Genomic DNA, 25,062 nt, shown 5'->3' on the forward strand with positions numbered 1-25,062 from the left:
GGGAAACGCTTGTGTTTTCAAGGATCTTGTCCTGAACCATTATTGATATAGGAATGGGGAGCAGTGTTATGGAGCAGTGGCAGAATGCAAGAGGACGTTTGATGATCTGATGTTCATTACTCTGAACACCTTGTTGCATTTATTACATGTCTCAGATGTGTCCTGAAGGGCAGGGGATTTAGGTAGGTAGGAAGGACTTTGAACAAAATTAGGGGGGAAAATGTTCAAGATTATAGGGGAGTGGAGCCAATTGAACCGAAAGCCAGCACTGGAATGGGAAATCTTATAGATCTTCCTCTGCTTGCTGTAAATCCATCAGCAACTGATGGGGACTACAAGGACCAGAATGCAAGTTGGTCTCCACGCGCAGGCGCAGTGGGTGAAAGGTGAAAGGTCGCACTGGTCTCCGAGTGGAGGGACGGTGAGGAGGTCGGGCGCTGCCTGCTGGCGCCGGGGCAGCCGCTTAAATACAGTCCGTGGCTGCTGGCCGGGCCCTCGCTCGGGGCCATGTTCGTGCAGGAGGAGAAGATCTTCGCGGGGAAGGTGCTGCGGCTCCACATCTGCACCATGGAGGGAGCCGAGTGGGTGGAAGAGGTGACCGAGGACACGGGCGTCGAGAAACTCAAGGAGCGCTGCCTCAAGCAGGTGGGTCAGGCCGCGGACAACAGGAAAAGTTGCCCCTCACATGCCTACTCAATATTCCCCCATCTCACCTTAAACCTAGGGCCTTGGGTTCTTGATTCCGCTACTTTGTGAGGAAGATTCTGCGTATTCGCCCTTTGTTGCTCTCGCGATTATATGTATATAATATACACACCTCTATTAAGATCAATCCTCAGCCTCCTGCACTGCAAGGATTCAATATTGGGTGGCTACACACAGTGGGGTAGCTGGTGGAACTGCAGCCTCAGCACCAGAGACCTGGATTCAAACCTGATCTTGGTGTGCCTTGTGTGGAGTTTTAAACATTCACCGTCACCACGTGGGGTTCCTCCGGGTGCCCCACATCCCAAAGTCATGCAGGTTTGTTTGTAGGTTAGTAGGTGTCTAGAAATACCTCGTGCGTCGGGAGTGTATGAGAAAGTAAAATATCATAGAACTAGTGTGAATAGGTGATCGATAGTCAGTATGGTGGACCAAAGGGCCTGTTTCCATGCTGTATCTTTCAATCATTTGCTTGTGTTATACCCAATGATGTTAGCACCTCCCTTTTTACTTGTCGGAAGAGCATTGCCACTTGTGGCTCCCCCCAGGGTGATGTCCATTCCCTTGTTTGAGAGAGCCCCCACCAGACTCGTACCCTCAATGTCCAGCAGCAGAAGTGCTGCAGTGGTGCTCCACAGAGCCTTTATGTTGGCTACACTGAGCTTCAGCAGGCTTGACGGTTCTGGTTTGACCAAGTGTGGGGAGAGGGTGAGCAGCCCTGATGTAGGTGGGAGAACGAAGGTCTATCCTGGTGATCTTTGTGTCACTAGCTTCCTGTTGCTGGGGGCCTGGTGTTGCCCCTCCTCTCCTTCCAGAGTACTTTTTTATTAATTTGCTGAGACGTATGCGATGTTTCCAATGAATTCTTATTTAGTACATTAGCATCTTTGATGTTTAAGAAATAATGCTAGATTACTTGTTTCCACTATTCTTTGAGTACGACTGCATTCCATTAATAAATGTACTGGATGTGTTCATTCCATTCACACTTCAAACATGGTGCAACCTTTAAATTACATCACTTTTTTTAATAGTGATGTACTTGTTGGCCACTAGGCCACTAAATTCGTTTTCAGCCTTCGTCCCTTTTGACTTGATGTACGTTTGAACTTTTAGAAAATGATGCTGTGAGTGCACAATGATTTTTCTGTCCTGAGCTGAATGCTAATTTGTGTTTTTTTGCTTTTTGATGATAAAAAGACCTACCATGGTTGATGAAGGATCTAATTGTCAGTTTTGGCCTATGTTTAATCTCTGACTCAGAGGATGGTGGGTTGATATCCTTTTCTAGAAATGTGAATACTACATTGTACTACAGTTCAGTGTAGGGCTTTGAAGTGAAGACAGTGAATAAGTTTATTGGCCAAGTATGTACACATACAAGGAATTTGCCTTGGTGCTCCGCTCGCAAGTAACAACACGACATACAGTAACAATTAAGAATGACACATAAAACATCAAACAATAATAAAGCATTATAGTTTAAACGTGTGGATGAAATAAAATAGTAGTGCAAGGAGAGGCTACAGACTTTTGGTTATTGAGTAGAGCTACTGCTCGTGGAAAAAAGCTGTTTTTATATCTGGCTGTGGTGGTTTTGACAGTCCGGTGTCGCCTTCCAGAGCGAAGTGCTTCAAAGAGTTTGTGGCCAAGGTGAGAGGGGTCGGAGATGATCTTACCTGCACGCTTCCTGGCTCTTGTAATGTACAGTTCGTCAATGGGGGAAAAGTTACAGCCAACTGATTGGACGATTCGCTGCAGCCTCTGGATGTCGTGCTTGGTGGCTGAGCCAAACCAGACCATGATGGAGAAGGTGAGGACAGACTCTACGATGGCAATATAGAATTGGACCATCATTGCCTGTGGCAGATTGTTTCCTCAGCTACCGCAGGAAGTACATCCTCTGTTGGGCCTTTTTGACTGTGGAGTCGATGGTGCCCCCCCCATTACAGATCCTAAGAAATGATGGTTCCAAGAAACTTAAAATACTCCACAGATGTGACTGTGGTGTTGTTGATGGTGAGTGGGGGGAGGGCGAGTTCTCCTAAAGTCTACAATCAATTCCACTGTCGTAAGAGCATTGAGCTCCAGGTTGTTACAAAGGCACCAGGACGCCAGCTGTGTAATTTCCTGTCTGTAGGCAGATTCCTCCCCATCCTGGATCAGTCCAATCAGGGTTGCGTCGTCCGCAAACTTGAGAAGCTTGACAGAGAAGTCTGTGGAGGTGCAGTCGTTGGTGTAGAGAGAGTAATGGAGAGGAGAGAGTACGCAGCCTTGCTCCTATGCTGAGGGTCTGCAGGTCCGAGATGTTCTTTCTCAGCCTCACATGCTGCTTCCTGTCTGTCAGGAAGTTGGTGATCCACTGACAGAGGGGTCCAGGCACAGTCCGGTAGTATATTGTACTACAGTTCAGTGCAAAAAATGAAGTGATGGGGGAAATCAGTGGGTCAGGATGAGTCTGAGGAAGGCTCCCAACTCATAACATTGTCAGTCCATTCCCTCCACCGATACTGCCTGAAGCGTTGCATTCCTCCAGCACTGTGTTTTTGCTCAGAACTTGGAAGTGCTGCGTTGTGCAACTGCTGCCTTGTAAATAAGATACAATCCATGTGTTCCAGTACATATGGCACAAGAGCGGAGGGGTTCTCCTGACCAGCCATTTTTCCAGAGCTAGCTATAAATAAGCCCTGCAAATTATTCTTATTTTAGTTCATGGGACTTTGCTAGACATGAGCTTATTGCAGAGTTTGCTTAGGTAACAATAGTGAACCTAGTTACCCTGTTCTTTGCCTATAAGGTGCTTCAGAATATCTGCAGAGTTGAAAGGGGTTTTATAAATGCAAGCTATGTTTTTTAAACTGAAGTACATAGAAAAACACAAAGTAAGATTGATTAGGAATTTATCAAATGGTGTCATACATTTAATGGCACATTTGTGCATGAACTGCCTCAAGGTCCCAACGCTTATGAAGACGTTTACTGCAACCTAGATTAATTATATCGAGGATGATGTTTTAAAAAAAAAAAGCTGATATCATTCTTTAAAGCCTTGATCGTTGGTGAAATTATTTTTAGCTAGTTGTTTGGTATTTTTGCACTATTAAATTACCAAATGTTTCTTATCAGCAGTTTTGGATTATGGTTGCAGCAGACTCTTGTTCTGCACTCTGCAAGGTTAAAATCTTGTTTTTTGCTTGTGTCATTTTTTTCTCTTTGGGTTTCTTACACTTGTGCCCTGACAGTTACTAAGTGCCAAAAATAAACAAGCCCATGGTGCAGTGTACAAGCTGTTGCAAATACTCTGTTCACAGCATAAGCAAAGCGAGATCACTCCTCATGTTAAAATCATAATCCGTTTCTCCCGAGGGTGAAGTGCAATAATATAATTGTAGGAAAGAACTGCAGATGCTAGTTTAAATCGAAGGTAGACACCAAATTCTGGAATAACTCAGCGGGACGTGCAGCATCTCTGGAGAGAAGGAATGGGTGACGTTTCAGGTCGAGACTCTTCTTCAGACTGATCTTAATTGATATAATTGTAAGATTTATTTTAAGGATCCCTTTCACATTATATATTTTGGGTTTTATTTGGTTTTGCTGTCAATGGAAGTATTCCTTACTGTTTTGCCATTGTAATTATGAAGACAGATCAGTATAGATGTGGTGGGCTGAGTGGCCACTTGTGCTGTTTACTTTAAAGCAAATGGAATTATTTTATTTTATGCTCTGTTTGACTGCTCTTACATCCCAGAGAAAGAGCAATTTGTGTGTACACTTTTAACCTTTCACATCATGTGCTTAAAAAAATATGTGCCAAGGTGTTACCTGATTAAGACAACTGCTTGGCGTACAACCAAATGGTTTTGATAAAGAATGTTGATTTCATCCCCTTGGCTGCGATGAAGTGTGACAAGTGGTCTTTGCATTCTGCCCTTGAAAGAGGATATTAGCCTGATTACTTCAGCTCTCCTGAGACTTCTGACGTGATGTGTGCAAGAAGGAAGTAGTGTGGGTGTGTATGTAAACGTGTGACAGCATGATCGCACTTACTTGGATGCCTTGTACTGTCTGATTGCTTGCCAACTTGTTCACTCTTAGTCACAAATGAAGAATCTTAAATTTGTATTTATCTTGTCTTCTGAATCATTGGCTTATAATCACATCTACCGAGATGCAGTGACAGACTTTGTTTTGTGTACTATCTAGGCAAGCCATATCATTCATGTGTACGTCAGGATATGCAAAAGAGAAAATTAACTGTGCAGAATATAGTGTTACAGCCATCACTAAAGTGTAGATACAAATAAAATGCAATTATGGCCACAACAAGGTAGCCTGGAAAGTCAGGAATTCATCCCCATGAACGGTCTGAACAAGTCTGGTAACAATGGGGATGAGGCAGGTACGTGATTTCAAGCTTTGCATCTTCTACTTGACAGGACTGTTGAAGGCATGGATTATGATTTTGGGAGAGATTCTCTAATAATGTTTTCAAATTTGGTGGATATGCTTAGGGTTAAACAGCATACAGGGGATCTGTTCTGGCTCGTTAGTTGGGGAAATTATAGGTATCCAAGCAGAGGCAGATAACCACTGGGAATAGTTTTCTTTTGGATGAGCCTGTTGAAATTTTGTATAATCCATCATTACTATTGAATAGGTTGTAAATGATAATTTATACCTTGCCATCATTTGAAGGTGTATGTTTTTTGCTCTTCCACTGTTGCAGTCAGGGTTTTGAGATCGGTGACTCTTTGACTGGCTGTGTCAGTTTTCTTGAGAATAACTCAAGGGACACTTGGGTATTTGACTATCCTTTGGCTAGTTGTTGGGTTTCTCTGAGCTTCGTTAATGGATGTTCAATTTGCTCCAGACCATTTCCATTGTTGATATCATAATGGTATCAACTTCAAATGGTCTGATTCTATATGATTAAAAAAAAATTAACATGCCAGTGATGTTGACAGAAGCCGCATTTAGCTCATATCCATTTTGCTCCTGTTGCTGGCTGTGGATGTTTATTGTTGGCCATGCAAATGTTTTAATTTTGTTTGAAACATGTTGACTGGGCCATCATTTAATGTGCTGCCAGCCAATGTACATTTTTTTAATTGAGAAAGCTGTATAAAAGTACATCAAGCTAATGTGGACACAAAATGCTGGAGCAACTCAGCGGGACAGGCAGCATCTCTGGAGAGAAGGAATGGGCTACTCTTTCTCCCTCGTGCTCCAACTCAAGGAGGTTGTGTTCTTCAAACATGCGCGGACCAACTGGTTGGAGTTTTGTGGACCTCTTAGTTGATCCGGGACTTTTGGTTTGGGAAAACGTAGATGGTTTGGGTGCAAACATACCCCTCCACACCTTTCCTTATAAAATCAGTAATAACAGCAACATAGTCATTTAGGCCCTTCTACTGACTCCAAACAGTCACAGAGTCGTTCCTCTGCCTTGCCTCTCCAGCTCTGTGCATTCCTCACCGCTGGAGCCATGCTCCTAGTCACAGCCAATACGCAGGAAGAAGGAGCACGGCTAATATGATTTCCCAAAGTGAGTGGATGGATAAAGCAATAGGCACCTTCGATGGTGGAATAGCAATGGTGGAATAGCAATGGTGGATGGTGTTTGATCCTCCGGTGCTGCATGACATATGCTGATGGTAGTTAGGAAGTGACTTCTGAGAGATCCTTATTCTTTGGGGAACGGGGGTTCCCCTCCTCCATCACAGATGAGGCCATCACACGTGGCCTCCTCCGCCCTTGCTCCCCCTGCACCTCTGCCCTTGCTCCCCCTAGTCGCAACAGGTACAGAGTCCTCTAGTAGTTGCCTTTCATCCCATACAAAACATAATCCTCCGACATTTTCACCACGTTCAACGGGATCCTATCACTAGTCACATCTTCCCATTTCCACCGCCTTCCGCAAAAAACATTCCCTCCGCAATTCCCTGGTTAACTCATCCCTTCCCACCCAAACTACCCCCTCCCTAGGTATCTTCTGCAACTTTCAGGTTAGGCAGAAGTTCACCTGCACCTCCTCCAAACTCATCTACTGTATCCGTTGTTCAAGATGTGGACTCTTATACATCGGCGAGACCAAATGTAGACTGGGCGATTGTTTCGCTGAACACCTTTGCTCAGTCCGCCTGGACCGACCTGATCTCCGGGTTGCTAAACACTTTAATTCGCCTTCCCATTCCCACACTGACCGAGGCCTCCTCCATTGTCAGAGTGAGGCTCAACACAAATTGGAGGAACAGCATCTCATATTTTGCTTGGGCATCTTACAATATTGTAAAAATATTCTTTAACTTCAAGTAACCCCTGCATTCCCTCTCTCTCCATCCCTTCTCCCCCCCCCCCCCCCCAAATCTCAGCAGCTTTCGTTCTCACCTAGCTACAGCTATCAATGACCTGTTCCCTTTATCATTGTCACTTTTTTTGCATATCTTTCATTCATTTGTTCTATAACTCTCTACATAATCGTCTATATCTCTCGTTTCCCTTTCCCGTGACTTTCAGTCTGAAGAAGGGTCTCGAAGCATCACCCATTCCTTCTCTCCAGAGATGCTGCCTGTCCAGCTGGGTTACTCCAGCTTTATGTGTCTATTTTGGTTTAAACCGGCAGTTCCTTCTTATACAGTGACTTGTACAAACTGGCCTTGTTGAAGTCCATGGCTATGATGGGAATGGTGCTGCGTATGTTCTCTAGTATTTGTTGACCACGGCTTGCAGCTCCTCCAGTGCGAGCAGAACATCTGCTTGGGGTGGCATGTTGTATGCATTCATGATGATGGAGGTAAATTCTCTTGGGAAGTAGAAGTGCTCATACTGAATGAACCTTGGAATTCAAAGCTGCTGGAATTTATTCTTGGCTTTGGGTTGGTTGGAAAATGAACTGTCACTGGTGGTTAAGATTTTTGTTTTTTGGGTTTGTGAGTTTCCTGGGGAAAAAATATTTTATTGCCCTCCATCATAGATGGAGGTAGTGGCCTTTCCCGTAAATTGTTTGTAGAATTTTTAAGATCTGTATTGTACAGGACACTCAATCTAATGTCTTGATTAAACTGGTATTGTATTTTATCATTATTATTTTAGTCGTGGTATTTGCTGAGGGGAAAACTACTTTTCTACCTCTCAAGTCACTGATTTTGTTGAGCCGAGCACTAGAAAAAACAGTTATCCTTTGGTGTCCCGTGTAAGTGAGCATTCATGCATCATCAGACTGTCAACATTGTGGCAACTTATTAAACTAATGTGATCTTATTTTGCTTGTTTTTCGCACATAGATTTCCACAAGGGGATGTTGGATACCAGTTTACTGGGGCAGAAGGATAATATAGCACATAACCTCACATTCACTTACTGTACAACGTGATTAATTAAATTTCCTGCTGTCTAGGACAGGAAGCTACTTTCAACACTGATCTGGAGAATATTCAGTTGTGAACTTGTGCTTAAAATAAAGAGAATCGTCATTTCGTTTGGAATATGTGGTGGGGGGGGGGAGGAGGAAGAAATATTTCTTAATGATAAAAATGAAAGTGGACCGCAGTCGATGATTTGGACAGCTTGTTTGATGAGGTCGTTTTAAGAGGAAGAGCTGATTTTGTTTGTGATTTGTTAGCGATCACATCTAAAAAGTCCTCGTTATTGTGGGCCCTTGTATATGGATGGAACATCCCACAGTAATCTGGCATCCCTGTCCCTTTTAAGAACACAGGCTGCTGGTCATACCGCAGAGGTCATAGAAATTGACATGACATTGAAATTAACAAGCAAGTGCTTTGACCTCTATTAAACAATGTAACAACCAGACATTAGTATTTTTAATTTGCAGTAAAAAAAAACACATTTTAAGGCTTAAAATATATGTGAATATACTTTTTTTTCCCCCCAAATCATCTCGCTGGCCGGATTGGACCCCTTTGCGGGCCGATAGTTTGACACCCCTGTTTTAAGCCGTTAAAAATAACTTTGTACACTCAGCACGTTAGGCAGGTTAATGTCTTTGGAAGAACTTTTAAGGTCGATGTCCTGTCACCGGGCAGTCTCTGATTTTAAAAATTAAAACAAGCTGGCTGCAATTCCATAACTAACTAGATTTTAACTCCAATGAAAGAATTATACCTTTGAACTTGAACTCTTGAGTTTTGCGCTAAAGATTTGGTCAGTGCTTGTGAGGGTGTCTGAGAATTTCACCACAAGTATCTAGAACCACAACTCAAGGCGTCAGTAGTCTCAGCACTCCGGTAAAGGAGAGAAGAGTCCGAGTGGGTGTTTGTACCCATGTGCAGACCAACGTACAGTCTCTGCTTCAAATGGCTTCCTATTGGCTAAGAAATAATTCTTCTTGGGTGTCTCGTATAGCATGTTGCCTATGACAACAGGGCCACATCTCGAAAAAGAACCAATGGTTTTAGGAGCGGAAGAAAATGGCAAAAGTTTTAAACATCAGCACAGCATTGTTTTAAGTATGCTTTAAGTGTGTTGTTTATGTACTTCCCTTCTCCCTGTTACTTTTACTGTAAATGAGCCTGAGTACTTTGCCATTATGGAAGTAAAGGACTGAATTCAAGTCTGTACCATAATGTTTACTGTGGTGTACCCTTAAAAGGGTTAAAATCAATTTGTAATTTCTTGGTACATCCTACAGTGCGTACAAGGAGGTTTAGAGGATCCAAAGACAGTCACACACCACAAACTCATTCACGCTACTTCAGAGAGGGTCCTGTCGGACACAAAGACTGTAGGTGAAGAGAACCTCCAGGATAAAGGTGAGAGTCAGCACTGCTCCTTGAATGGAGGGGGTCTTTGGGGATTTCTCATTTTAAAAGAATAAAAACACTGATAAAGGAAGTTAATTTGAGAGTTTTATTCCTACTCAATAACCTTGAGTAGCGGGTATCTGGGGGTGGGATGTAAGGAAAGTAACAAATACTAAGGTGGTTAATGTGCTTCCATGGTTTAGATCAACTGAATAATGTAATCAACCTAACATGGGGAATGTTGCAGTCTTACCAGCTTGTGGTAGACTATCTTTCTCTTATTTTCTCTTGTTTTTGAGTTTAGTTTCTTTTGAGGCTGGACAGCTTTGAATGTTATAAAGAGGCTTAGGCAATTAGTGACATTTTGGTGTGGGACGTTCTGAAAGCTAACTTGAAACATTATAAAGGAAAATAATACTGCGGTTAACAAGACTGGTAAAATGATTCCATACATAGACAAAATATATACAGAGAGTACGAAGCCAACATTTATTATCCATCCCCTTTTGTTCAGTGGTGATTCTGAGCTTCGTCCTTGACCCATTGCTGCCTGGTATTTTGCAGTGCTGTTAGGCCGGGAGTTCCAAGATTTTGATCCTTTAAAATGAATTCTGGGTTGTGATGTGTTGTTTGATATATAGCCTTGAGGGCTACAAGTGATTCTTGATTTAACTGGAGGTTAACCTATGCCCCTCAGTTCCCTCAGAATATCCCTCAGAATAATGTGACATGTACACAAGCAATTCCTCTGTGATTTAAAGTTGCTAAACCTGGGCTGTGCATTTATGGCTGATGTTGAGAGCAGTGTGTTTGGAGGAAAGTATTAAAGCAGTGGTCTGAAATATCCACGGTAGCAGAGTGATTTCCTTCACTCAGAGCTAAACAACTAAGTAGGAGGGACCCAGCTTTGGTCGTTGTTCTGGGATGACGTTAGAGCTTTAGTGGTGTTCAGCAGTCTTGAGCTAAGTCAGTGAAAAGGGTCTGTCATTCCCATTCATTACTGTCTGGTAAGGGTTGTTCTGGAGTTGATTTGGAGATGGTTTTACTGCCCACTGTGTTAACATCAATAAGACCACAGGGACAACTTTAAGAGGGGGGTGCTAGCAAACTGCATCCCAGCAGAAAATAATTTAAAGTCAACATTACAAGACTTGAAAAATATTGTTATTGTACTTTCAACGTCTGGACTTCAAAACTAAGATGAAAATAGAAAACATTTGAATCACTAACCAGACTGATCAATGTGAGAAAGAAATAGAATTATTGATGGGCATCTTCAGAATTGGCTGTCCATTTTAGATTTACAGCCCGTGCAATTATTTTTTTGGTTGTCAAATCCAAGTCCCATGGTGAGCCCCAGATGTCAAGGTAAAATAATTGTTGGACAAGTGTGATGGTTTAAGATGCAGTAGGTAATTTCTGTGGTTTAACTGGATAATGACATTAATCCTGACCATGTTTTGCTTGTATTGGTCTGACAGTGAAAAGATTGAGTAGCATGTTCGAATCATCTACCATCTGCTGTATCGGTTGCATACTCATGTTCCCCTTTGGTTCTATTCTAGATGTTTTATTGTTAATTAAAAAGCGTGCCCCTGCTGCTCCTCCCAAAATGGCTGAAGTTTCTGCAGAGGAAAAGGTAAACTACTCATTTAAAACAATCTCTTGTCATTTGGGGAAAGTCCACAGTATAGGAAACACTCTTTGAATCTATGGCTAGTTGTTTTATATCACCAGGGATTCCCTGTAAAATTGCACAGATTTTTACTGTGGTTATGTCTCACTTAATTCTCAATTCACATTTTGGATTAGAGACCACTTAATGTGAAGTACATACTTTTATGTAGTTCTCCATATTTCCTGTGGAAAGGGAAGAAAGGGTTTCTGGAATGATAAATGATGGTTTCAGATTTTTCCAAGAATGAATCGAATTTTGTTTGCCTTCACAATGACTGCGTATTGTATTACTCGTTTATATTCTCATCACGCCATCTTTTAATATAATGCATTTTTCTTTTCCCTTCTCCATCAGAAAAAACAAGAGCAAAAGGCTCCTGATAAGGAGGACATCATGAAGGTGACAGCTCAACTTACTGCTCGGCAGGTTGATCGCATGGTTACCCAGCACAACCTGCGAGATGTACGTGACTTTATCTTTACATCTTTTTTTTTTAAAGAGGTTGTTAAAATCAATTATTATTTCTTTACAATAAATTTTTAAAATATTATTTTTCTGCACTCTTCTGATAACTTGTTATTCCTCTGTTGCCCAACTGCTGGAACGAGGATGTAATTGATGAGCTTATATGGGGTGTTTCCAAATTAAATGTCTTGGTATTGGAATTTGATAAGTCAATAAAGTTAACAAGGCATTACCTGCGAATTGTTAGTTGAGTTTGTTTTGAACACTTTGGTTCATTTATTCCTAACTGTTCCAACCTCTCAACTGAACATGGCTGTAGATCTAGTGTACTTGGGCAATGCTATTGAAGATCCAAATAAAAAACCTATGTGATTGTGAAACCCTAATTGGTGTTGGGATGATGCATGTAATGAAAAAAATTTCAGTTCACTCTTGAATTTAAATAATCAGCGGTGAATTTCTGTGCTGGAAATTCAGTTTTAAAACTCAAATTCAGCAGCTGAGTTATGAATGATTTATTTTAAAATTCCTGAAGCATGGAGTGTTCCAGCTCAACGTCAATGAGCAGCAGCTGCTGACAAAGAATCACTGATGGAGTGGCGGGATACTGCCGCTGGGACAAATGAAATGGTTCCTAAACCTGTTAAGCCACCAAATGGGGGTTTCTTGCTGTCTGGATAGGGAGATCTAAACCTACCCTGCAATGCCGAGAGAACATTCTGGTCAATCCGTCCATAGGTTTTTAAAATAGAACACATAACTCCTGGCCTAGATTTTACTTGCTATTTATTCATTAGGCTGGAAAGCTAAGACCACAATCTTTTCGCCCATTTCCATCAGGGGAGCAGTATTCAAATCAGTCCCACTGAATGCTGCAGGAAGAAGTTTGAGGGATTAATGGTGATCTAAGTGATGATTACCAAGAGGCTGATTCACAGGAAACAAAACCAAAATGCAACCATATCTTATGGCAGTGAGCATCGACCAAGCATGTTTTTGTGCTTTGTTCCAAAAAATGAGATATTAGTGCCAATAATGTGTCTGGAGGAATACTGGGTAGAAGTAGATGGGCTGGGTATATTGACAAATATGTAGCTGGAGTGATAGAGAGAGTGATGTGAAGTGATTAGACTTTGCAAACAGGATGTGATTCAGAGCTGTTGGCAAAAATACAAAATCTGCATTAACCAATTATCTCTGTTCAGCTAAACAATGATATTTAACTGAAAATAAATTGTAAGCTAATGTTTATTTCTAGTTTCAGACAGAACTCAGGAAAATACTTGTTTCACTAATAGAAGTGGCACAGAAGCTGCTAGCGTTGAATCCAGATGCTGTAGAACTGTTTAAGAAGGCAAATGGTAAGATTGCATTTTATTGATGCCAAGGCAACATGTCTGGTCTTTGGCCCTGATTGTTTTTCTATCCACAAATCATGCTTTTTCTTACGGCTATTGATTATAGTGGTTAAGTAAAGATTGGGAAAGACCAACATTTGTCGCTGGGTGGAACAGTGGCAGAATGTTGCACTTGATTACATTCATTATCTTTGGAGCTAGAAGGAGAACCATTCGGCAATAGCAACTGATGAAAATTCTACTTTGATGAATAATTGTAATGATGTAGTCATTGAGATTATTTAATAATATCAGTAGTATTGTAAAGATATCTCACAGGCGTATATCTCCTTGGATTAGATTTAACGATTTAGGTTTATCTTCATTTATATCGGAAATCACAAATTGAGAGTGGACAAAGAAACTGAAACTAATGCAAATTTAAAGACAATATAATTTTGAAGACTATGGAAGTGCATTGTCAGAATTGTTTGCATTTAACAATTGGGATATTTGGTTGTTTTATGGGTGTTGCTCTTTAATCTGAATTTTTATTTTGGAAGAAATGTTGAAGTGAGACAGAATATTTAGAACGGAGAACATCAGAGAAAGTGTGATAATGGGAACGTAAATCATAGGACTGTAAAAAAGCTTGAGAGGAAATCAGGGAGTTCCTGAAATCGTGTACGTTTCTGTACTTGGCCAGCAAGTCAGAAAAATATTGTCTACCGCAGCAGTATCGTTTTTCATTGGGAAATTGACAGTCTTTTGAGAGCGGGGGTTTGCAATTTTACGACTGGTTTGTATTTTGCAGTTCTCCCCAGAAGTGAAAAAAAAAATGATGTATCGCAGTTTTACAAAATGAAACTACTGCATTCAGCTCTTTGAAGCCTGACACATTGGAGTTTGAGACAACAATCTTGTTCACAGATATATGGAACAGAGAGAACCATTCAGGTTGATGACGTATTATCAGAATTGAAAAGGAATCTGTTTCTCTGCATCAGGCCAATTTCTTCTATTGAACAACTTTGATCAAATTATTTTGATGAGTAAACCTCTGATTTTGTAGAAAACACTTGCCCTGCACTTGATATTTCAGATATTAATTTTCAAAGGTCATGACTTGTATCATGCTCTTTTTAAGAAAATTATTTTCTAAGCCCTTCTGAGAATTCATTTCTAGTTTCATTGTAACTTTAAGATAAACTTGATTGTTCTGAGTGTTGCTAATGTATTTTTTCCTTCATGTAGCCATGCTGGATGAGGATGAGGAAGAACGAGTGGATGAGGCAGCTCTACGTCAACTGACGGAAATGGGCTTCCCCGAGAGTCGAGCAGTCAAAGCATTACGGCTGAATCAGTGAGTCTGATGTGGAGTATTTATTTTTAGCAAATTAGTATTATAGCTAGAAGACTACATTGGAAGCTGAAGGTAATAATACAGGAGTCTGTTGTGGCACATAGTATGTCACTTTCTCCTTGCGCGAAGTATTGAAGGATATCAAGGTAGTACCTTTCCATCATGGAATGTATTATTCTGTTAAGCAGGAAGCCTTCTAAATTTGTTGTCACACATAAATGGAGTTCCATTTTATTTTACAAAGGATTTGCCTCTAACTAAACTCCCAATCTTTATAATGGAGGAAGATAGCTCAGCTGTAGGCTTAGATATTTGTTTAAAAGTCCCAGTTTGGAGGCTTAGAATCCCTTATTCTAATCTAACGTGATTGTGCTTTGTGTTATTTAGTGCAATGTTATTTCAATGCTCCCAGAAACGGTATTCCTAAGCCCACTTCTTCTTTAATTGTATCTTCAGTGGCAATTGTATTATAAATGGGTATGTTGTGACAAAATTATACGTGCAGCCCCATAATACATTTTGTTTTGTGCACAGTGATCAATCTTTAGCCAATTTTAATTTTTACTTTTGTTTTAATTTCACATGTGATTTAATCTTACCATGAACTATGTTCTTCTAGGACAATGTCTTTATTGCACTTTGATTCCATTTGTTCGCACTAGTCATGGTTATTAATGTGTTTGCTTTTTAAAAAAATAGTTTATCTTTAATATTGCATTAACAGGCCTGTTAAGCTGTTGCAAGTAAGAATTCCATTGCTCCATTGTCAGTGCGTAGGACAATTCAACACTCTTGACTTGTCACAATGTAGCCAAGATGGAGGCAGGCCCCATTCTGGGGTCTGAAAATCTGCAATATTGTTATATGCAGATGTACAATAATTGCAGGTTTCCCCTTCCTTTCCCCCTCCAGTATGTCTGTAACACAGGCTATGGAGTGGCTAATTGAGCATGCAGAAGACCCTGCAATCGATGCACCGCTGCCTGTTCCCGGCGAAAAAAGAGCAGTGGCAGAGGAGGCTAAACCTGAAGCAGTTGCTGAAATTTCCAAGCAAGATGAGCTGACTGATATCTTCAAGAGAATTAGGAGGAAACGGGAATTTCGACCAGAACCCAGAGTGAGTAGAATTTCCACATTACTGATACTGTACGATGGGACCATTTTTTATATTTAATATGTTTCACATAAGTTGGGGTGTTCACTCTGTGGCACCATATTGATTATAAACTAGACGTTGTGGTACATCAGTTTGTTAGAAAGTAAAGTAATTTGATATGAATGATACCGTTGCTGCTGAGAGAATTGAAGTGTATATCATTTAAGGCTTCCTTTATTTGCCCCATATTCACATTCTAATTAAAATCTTTGATAAGCAAGAAATATGTTAACTGTAAACTTTATTTAATGCCACGCTGGAAATACAGTTGGAGTACTGTTTTACTTTTCAAAGAAATTGTTAGCACCATGATGAATGCAAGTAGTTAATTATTTGTTTCTCAATGTTAGCCTCTTGTGCTTTCACCATTGATTATATGTTGCTGTGATTTGTCGGTTGGTTAAAGATCTCAATCATTAAAAATAATAAAGACTTGTTTTTATGGCGCATTGCACAATTTCCTGATGGATCAAAATGTGATGCATTCAATGAAATACTAAAGAATGGGCTTCTGTGTTACATGCAATCACTTTTCCTAAATCTGCTTGACGGGATAGGAAAAGAGTAAAGGATAAAATGAAAATAATTGCTGCAGCATAAGCCATGAAGAACCGGCTCCAGTTGAATGCTCTGCAATTCTGCTCCTGTGTGTGTTTTTTTGTGTGTGGGATGGGGAGGGGAGGGGAGGGCTTGCTGTCAAAATTAGGAAGTTTGGGTTGTCTTCTGTGCAGACTGCTGAGTTAAAAGCCAAATATGTGAAATCAGAGTGTAAGGACTTCATTGGAGTTTAGAGCCAGCTTTTAATTAACCCTGCCATCAATCCTGTACCCACTGTGCTGTAACTATTCATCGTACAGGCCTCCGGGCATTTCTGCATACATATGTGGGAATGGTAAAGGAAAATCAGGAACAAAACCTTATCATGACAGCAAGCAGAATTGATGGAGGGCAGAATTGTTCTGGCCATGGGAAGTGACAGATTTTTCAAATGAAGTGTGATTTCATTTGCCGTGTGTTATGATTTTGTTCTCTGTGAGAGGTTTTATGAGCAATCTGCTATTTTTGGAAAATTACCATTTTAAATGTAGTGTCGTGAAGGTGGTGATACAGTTGTCGGTCAATTTGTATTTTCTTTGATAGGCAATGATTGCTCTGATGGAAATGGGATTTGATGAAAAGGAAGTAATCGATGCATTGAGAGTTAACAACAACCAACAAGATGCTGCTGTAAGTACCAAAAAGACAGTTTATTAAATAAAATATTGTCTTAGAAATAAAGAGTGGTTGATATCTGGAATACACTCGTGGAGGAAGTGGTGGAATCAAATCACTGTTTGGAGGGACACTTGACTAGGCAATGAAATTGGTGCAGGGAATGGAATTGGTATGGATGGATAAAAAAGTTGACATTGCATTGTGGGTCAAAGACCTGCATCTGACCTGCACATCTATGACTCCAAATAATTGCATCTAATTGCATTTGAGTTTGATGTTTTATTCACTGCATTCTTAATTGAATTTATCTAAACCATGAACAGATTGTTTAGGTTGTTAAGAGGGTGGGGAATGTAGGATGTTTGTGCAAAATGAGTCAGTGGAAATTTAAGAAAAGGTTATATGATTGTCTTTGTGAGTCAGCATGGAGCATATTATTGCATCCTTCTAGGGAGGTAATGCATTCATTTGCCGTTGCATTTTTATCTAGTCTGATCTTATACATAAAGTGTTATATGTAGCTGTTCCCTTTTGAATAACTGGTAGAATAAAATTGCCGAGCAGTCCCCACTCGACCGCTGAAACTTGCTTTGCTATCTTAGGAGACAATCAAATCTGTCTTTTTAATATAATGATTAGCAACAGGTCAAACTAGTAAAGATCTATAAACCAAAAACATAACAGGTGCTAGTGGAACTGTGTAAGTGTTGGTGATGAAGAAATTGAGAGTGAGTTAGGATAACTAAATTATTCAGCCTACTTAAAAAAATTATATTCTTAAAGCATTTCAACCCCTTGCTCATGAAGTTAATATTTGTGCAGAATTATGATTTTGGCCTGTTATATAAGCTTGGATGCTTTAATTTTATTTTCACGGACTGTAACTGTTCAATACGTTACGATAGAACTTTATTTATCCCAGGAGGGAAATTGATCTGCCATAAAAATACATGAAACATGAGATTAAAGTGATGAGTGGAAAGGCTTGGGGGATGTGCAAAGATTGGGAAGGGGAGTCCGTCTCGGTCTACCCTACAACAGAGGGGGAGGAGTTGTGAGTGGAGCAGACTGCTGCAAGTGTTAGATGGCTCCATGCTACATCTTTTTGAGCAACATTTTTTAATTTACCCTGAATTATGTGACAGTGCAACGTTTTTTCACGTTTGAAGTATTTTGGGTCATTTGTTAATATTAAGGGTGGAATACATTACAAAGTCTTGTAATTGAAACACTTCTCAATTTTCCATTGTAATGTTACAACACCAAAAGGAAGGAACTGCAGATGCTGGTTTAAACCGAAGACGAGACACAAATTATTATTATTTTTTAACTGATCACATAAGGGGATTTTAACTTTCTCAATGTAGACTGGGCCTTTCATCGTGCCACGGGCTTAGACGAGGTGGAATTTGTCTAATTTATTCGGGGAAATTTCCTTCGGGGCTAAAATGTAACGGGCCTTACAATGGTGAGGGCAATGCTTGACCTGCTCTTAGGAATTTGGGAAGGGCAAGTGATGGAAGTGTCTATGGTTGAGCCTTTTGGGTCCAGCGACCACTGTTCCATTAACTTTAAAATAGTTATGGATAAAGACAGTGTGGCCCCACAAGTTAAAATTCTGATTTGGAGCAAGGCCAACTTGGATATTAGACAGGAACCTGCTAATGTTAATTGGAGTAGGTTGTTTGCGAGCAAAAGGAACATCTGGAAAGTGGGATGCTTTTAAAAGTGCGATGACAAAAGATCAGGTCATGCATGTTCCTGTAAGAGTGAAGGGCAAGCCAGGTGGGAGTAGGGAAGCTTGGATGACGAGAGAAATTGAGGGACTGGTCAGGAAAAGCTAGAGGCTTGGGATGGGTATATGTTGATGAGGGCAAAGCTGTAGACTTGTCTTTCTGGACTGAAGCAAAGCATTTGAATAAGGCTCTGCATGGTAGACTGCTCTGGAAGATTAGATTGCATAGGAATCAGAGCAAGAGTAGATAGAGAATGCATAAAGGAACTGCAGATGCTGGTTTATACGGAAGATAGATACAAAGTGCTGGAGTAATTCAGCAGGTCAGGCAGCATCTCTGGAGAAAAAGGATATGTGTCGTTTCGGGTCAGAACCCTTCTTCAAAATCAGACTGGATAGAGATAGGGTTCATGGAAGGGAGCAGAGGGTGATGGTGGAAGGTTATTTTTTGGTCCGGAAACCTTTTAACTGGTGGTGTGCTGCGGGGATAAGGGCTAGGCATGTTGCTTTTTGTGGTTTATATCGACGATTTGATTTAAAATATAGAAGGTATGGTTAGTAAGTTTGCAGATGACAATAAAGTGGGTGGTATCGTAGATAACAAAGATGGTTATCAAAAATTTCAGCAGGGAAAGTGGGTTGATCAGCTGAGAAAGTGGGTTGAGGAATAGTTAATGGAACCACTGGTCAAACCCACTGTCGCCGAACATGTTGAAAATTTAGCGGCGACCAGAAAGTCACTACGACTTTTTGCGCGACTGAGGAGACTACTCCCAGTGACCACCGGCGAACATGTGGCGACAAACTAGTCGCCTGTAGTTGCCTAAAAAATCGCTTAAGTGGGACAAGCCCATTAGTTTCTTGGAAGTGACATCACAGGTAGATAAGGTGGTCAAGAATGCTTTTGGTACATTGGCCTTGATCAGTCATGGCATTGAGTATAGACCTTGCGTTCAAGTTTGAGTATAGAGTATTGTGTTCAGGTTTGGGCATCCTGTTATCGGAAGGATGCTGTTAAGTTGGAAAAAGTGCAGAGAAGATTTACTAGGATGTTGCCAGCACTCGAGGACCTGAGCTATAAGGAGAGGCTAATCAGGCTAGGACTTTATTCTTTGGAGCGCAGAAGGAGAATGGGTTTTCGAGGAACTTGAGAGGCAATTCTTTTCAGAGAAGACAGTGGATATATGGAACAAGCTGCCAGAGGAGGTAGGTGACGCAGGTGTTATAAATTTGCACAGGTACAAAGATAAGAAAGGTTTAGAAAAGATATGTGCCAAATGTGGGCAGGTAGGACTGATGTAAATGGGGCATCTTAGTGGGCATGGGAAAGTTGGGCCGAGGGGCCTGTTTCTATGCTGAGTGACTCTATGATCAGTAATGAGTAATTTTTATTATTCAGTGTGAGTGGCTGCTGGGTGATCGAAAGCCTTCCCCTGAGGAATTGGATAATGGTATTGATGTCGAAAGCCCGTTATTTCAAGCCATTTTGGACAACCCTGTAGTACAGCTGGGACTGATTAATCCTAAAACACTGCTTGGTAAGTTTTTTGTAAAAAGCTTTGGTCTCATGATAAACAATGAACTCAGATTAGAATTTTAAAATGCTTTCTTTCTGGTTCCTTGTATTTTTTTCAGACAATTTTTCTTTTCAGCAACTCTGCATCTTTTTTATATGTTAACTATCGTCAGGTGTTTATTTCTACAATGCTCCTGGTGCTTGTTAGGGCCAGGGGTAGAGCATTTGACCTTCAAATTTGCCACTGCGTGCAATAAAATTGTAGCTGATCAAATTGGAAGTTCAATATGTTCCCACACATTCTACATACCCTTTCACTCCCTTGCACACCTCTGCTTTATAAACATTCAAAGACTCTATTTGCATGGCCCTTTTGAGAAAAAGTTTCAAAGACTTGAGACGCACTAACAGAAAAAATTGAATTCCACTGCTTTAAATGGGCAATTCCTTATTTTTAAACAATGATCCCAAGATCTAGATTCTTCCACAAGAGAGGATTATTTTCACTTCTGAACTGTCAAGACCCTGTATGTTTTGATCAAGTCACTTCTTGTTGGTTTTGCACAGTTCAAGGATTAGCTCCCACCATTAGGTTTAACTAACAGTTGCATGTTAACACGTTATTTGAGAATAATCCAGAGGTTTGTTATTTGATGGTTGACAACTACATTTTCCATTCAATGAGTTCAGTGACTTGGAGATTGGAACTTGGTGACTCAGAGATACGGTAACTGTTTATTGTGCAGTGCATTGTTTGTTGCTGTAGCCTTACTTTGTAACAAAGCATAACATAGTTGGATGTTCTAAGTACATTGAAGAAAGGTTTAAATGCCCCTTAAACCTTGTTGACTGAATATTACATTTTTAACCAAGTGTTGCTGCTAAGTATAGGTGTTCCTTGGGAAATCTGTGACTATAACTGTGCTACTGTTATGACGTGGTTTCCCTTGAGCAAACAGTGCTGATTTTTACAAGCAAGAGAGAAAACCTCTGGAAAGCTGCATAAACAACTACGTGGTGCAAAAATAACTTTCCCTATGGGCTTCTGTCCCTTTGCAATAGAATAATGGCTATGATTGACTTGCTTATTGCCTATGGCAGCTTTTATTACCTAATTCTTCTGGGGGCAGCCTAGCTTATTTTTGCTTTTTTTGGATCTAAGACAAAAATAGAACACAGAACAGCAGAAGATCAGGCCCTAAGGCCCACGATGCCAAGAGCATCTCTTATCTGCCTGTACATTATCCAGACCCCTCCAATCCATGTGTATCCATATGCCTATCCAAAAGGTAGACACAAAATGCTGGATTAACTCAGCGGACAGGCAGCATCTCTGGAGAGAAGGAATGGGTGATGTTTTATCCAAAATGCCTATCCACAAGTCTCTTAAATACCACATGCCTGCAGCATGTTCCAAACACTCACCGTAAAAAAACAAACTTGCCCGCACATCTCCTTTAAACTTTGCCTTTCTCACCTTAAAGCTATGCCCAATACTGTTATACATGTCGTATAATATTTAATGTTGAGAAATATAAAAGTGGATAAGTCTCCAGGTCCGGACAGGATATTCCCTAGGACATTGAGGGAAGTTAGTGTAGAAATAGCAGGGGCTATGACAGAAATATTTCAAATGTCATTAGAAACGGGAATAGTGCCGGAGGATTGGCGTACTGCGCATGTTGTTCCATTGTTTAAAAAGGGGTCTAAGAGTAAACCTAGCAATTATAGACCTGTTAGTTTGACGTCAGTGGTGGGCAAATTAATGGGAAGGATACTTAGAGATAATATATATAAGCATCTGGATAAACAGGGTCTGATTAGGAACAGTCAACACGGATTTGTGCCTGGAAGGTCATGTTTGACTAATCTTGAATTTTTTGAAGAGGTTACTCGGGAAATTGATGAGGGTAAAGCAGTGGATGTTGTATATATGGACTTCAGTAAGGCCTTTGACAAGGTTCCTCATGGAAGGTTGGTTAAGAAGGTTCAATGGTTGGGTATTAATGGTGGAGTAGCAAGATGGATTCAACAGTGGCTGAATGGGAGATGCCAGAGAGTAATGGTGGATGGTTGTTTGGCAGGTTGGAGGCCAGTGACTAATGGGGTGCCACAGGGATCTGTGTTGGGTCCACTGTTGTTTGTCATGTACATCAATGATCTGGATGATAGTGTGGTAAATTGGATTAGTAAGTATGCAGATGATACTAAGATAGGTGGGGTTGTGGATAATGAAGTAGTTTTCAAAGTCTACAGAGAGATTAATGCCAGTTGGAAGAGTGGACTGAAAGATGGCAGATGGAGTTTAATGCTGATAAGTGTGAGGTGCTACATCTTGGCAGGACAAATCAAAATAGGACGTACATGGTAAATGGTAGGGAATTGAAGAATGCAGGTGAACAGAGGGATCTGGGAATAACTGTGCACAGTTCCCTGAAAGTGGAATCTCATGTAGATAGGGTGGTAAAGAAAGATTTTGGTGTGCTGGCCTTTATAAATCAGAGCATTGAGTATAGAAGTTGGGATGTAATGTTAAAATTGTACAAGGCATTGGTGAGGCCAATTCTGGAGTATGGGGTACAATTTTGGTCGCCTAATTATAGGAAGGATGTCAACAAAATAGAGAGAGTACAGAGGAGATTTACTAGAATGTTGCCTGGGTTTCAGCAACTAAGTTACAGAGAGAGGTTGAACAAGTTAGGGCTTTATTCTTTGGAGCGCAGAAGGTTAAGGGGGGACTTGATAGAGGTCTTTAAAATGATGAGAGGGATAGACAGAGTTGACGTGGATAAGCTTTTCCCACTGAGAGTAGGGAAGATTCAAACAAGGGGACATGACTTGAGAATTAAGGGACAGAAGTTTAGGGGTAACATGAGGGGGAACTTCTTTACTCAGAGAGTGGTGGTTGTGTGGAATGAGCTTCCAGTGAAGGTGGTGGAGGCAGGTTCGTTTTTATCATTTAAAAATAAATTGGATAGTTATATGGACGGGAAAGGAATGGAGGGTTATGGTCTGAGCGCAGGTATATGGGACTAGGGGAGAATACGTGTTCGGCACGGACTAGAAGGGTCGAGATGGCCTGTTTCCGTGCTGTAATTGTTATATGGTTATATGGTCATAATGTTTGAGTTGCATCTCCGGTTCATAAAAATATTGTTTTTCATTACTTTATGCATTTCCTTTCAATCTGGACAGCAAGAGTGTCCCTAGTTTCATCAACAGTGCTATTTCATAACCACACATATCTCCAAGAAAGGCAGATCTCCCTTGCTTTTTCTTTCCCCAACATGGTTACTTCCAAGACACCTGCATAGTCTAACCAAGAGGTGGAGGGGTCTGGCATCAAACATAGATTCAATCTGGGCTTCAAAGAAAAGTTAAATCAATTTTTCAAACATTTTCTGACGAGAGGGGAAATTACTTTCTCCTTCAGTATTATCATCTAAAACTTTATACTATATGAAAAAAAAAATCCTGGCCAAATTTATTTTTGCTGTGCACGTCATCTGTAATTCCCGTGGCATTTGATTCTTCTCTGAATAGTTTTTGGCACCAGTCCGAAAGGGATTGTCTGAGTGAATCACGCCTTGCTTGCATTTTTGCATCATGAGTTTGTAAAGAATCTTGACTTTCCAGCAGAATTGGCGTAGATGTTAATGGTGTGCATGGAAGTCCTTAGGCTGCGCAGAGTTATTGAGGTCTTGGTGAAAGGAGCTGAAAAATGGCAGAAGGAGTTACATGAAGTTAATGTGATGTTTAAGTACTAAATGAATGTGCGTCTTTTTAATTTAAAATTTCTATACTTTGCTCAAAATCATTATTTTCAAATATTTTAATATACCGTAAGTGATTATTTAACGTAAAATGTAATGGCTAGGACACAGTTTTCTAAGGAATCTTGTTTTAATAGATGAAAAAAAAAATCTACGATGTTATCCACTGAAGAATACCCTCTTTTGTGTTTATGCTACCCTGTTATTCATTTCCACTTTCTCGTCCTCCATTCCAACCCCTCCACTCTCCCACTTTTCGTTCCCTCTTGCAGCATTTGAAGATATGCTGGAAAATCCATTGAACAGCACTCAGTGGATGAATGACCCCGAGACGGGCCCTGTGATGCTGCAGATTTCTAGAATTTTCCAGACTCTGAATCGTACGTAGGACACACCCCCCTCTCCTCCAACACGGGTGCTTCCAGCTGCTTGCCTGCAGAGATGGGTATCATTTCCTGAGAAGAGCAAGTGCGGATTGTTCACGACTGGAGCCTGTTTGTACTTAATATGAGAAGCTTGCAACTCCATCCACATAACTACTGTTGCCTTCGGATCTAGTGCTTAAGGCCTTGATCTGAGGTTTTTTTTTTAATTTAAAGGAAAGGTCATTAGTAAATTGCACAGATTTCAAGACACAAAAGAGAACACTTATAAAAGCTAAAGACAGTGGTAATCCCATTTTTGGAAACGGGCAACTAATATGTTGTTTGGCATTTGGACGTTTGTGAACAGCCAAAGAACAAAGGGTAAAAAACTGGGGATCTGCTAAATAGATGTTTACTATTATTTGATTGCCTTGGTTATTGCCTATATATACCTCTTTGAAAGGGACAGAGCAACTTTGATAACTGGTGAACAATATTATTATTATTATTATTAGAAATGCACCAAAGCATACTTGGAAAGACCTATTAATGTGGAGAGCTGTATTGTTCTTGTTATCAAGGTTGTCAGTCCTCGGTAGAAACTTCAAAATTAGTGGTTGTGTACAGTGAAGGAGGCAGTCCTGCAGACAGAGGTGATTGCAATATTGAAAATAAAAGGTAATAATTGTAGCTGAGTAAGGGTTTTCTTATCACGTCTTTTGCTAATACGTAGCTTTGACTTTTCCTCGCATCCAACAACAACGGGAGGTCATTGTTCAAAATAATCGCAGTGCCAAATAAGTCTGTTTTAGAGTGCAGAATACTCCCACTGATTACTATATTAATATTTTTTTTAAGCAATTAATTGGTTCCTTTTGCAGCTTTGGAAGATGGTCTTGTCTCTCACTACATGGTACCATGGTGCTCATTACTGCTGTGTATAAGAAATCTATAAATACTGATTTTTATAGAATGCTCTATTTGGAGAA

General features: G+C 40.5%; 1 protein-coding gene across 2 annotated transcripts; it reads left to right on the forward strand.

Moving 5' to 3' along the window:
• Nucleotides 1–392: 392 nt before the first annotated feature.
• ubac1 (UBA domain containing 1) lies at nucleotides 393–25,062 on the forward strand. Of its 2 annotated transcripts, XM_033049041.1 has the most exons (10): nucleotides 393–645; nucleotides 9,359–9,479; nucleotides 11,036–11,109; nucleotides 11,503–11,610; nucleotides 12,872–12,974; nucleotides 14,205–14,313; nucleotides 15,226–15,430; nucleotides 16,610–16,696; nucleotides 19,819–19,957; nucleotides 23,981–25,062. In XM_033049041.1, exons 1-10 carry the CDS (start codon nucleotides 508–510, stop codon nucleotides 24,094–24,096), a joined length of 1,200 nt encoding a protein of 399 aa, XP_032904932.1. In that variant the 5' UTR covers nucleotides 393–507; the 3' UTR covers nucleotides 24,097–25,062. The 2 variants fall into 2 exon arrangements, with proteins under 2 accessions (XP_032904932.1, XP_032904933.1); XM_033049042.1 differs by lacking the exon at nucleotides 19,819–19,957.

This window comes from Amblyraja radiata, chromosome 32, assembly GCF_010909765.2.
Source record: "Amblyraja radiata isolate CabotCenter1 chromosome 32, sAmbRad1.1.pri, whole genome shotgun sequence".
NCBI lineage: Eukaryota > Metazoa > Chordata > Chondrichthyes > Rajiformes > Rajidae > Amblyraja > Amblyraja radiata.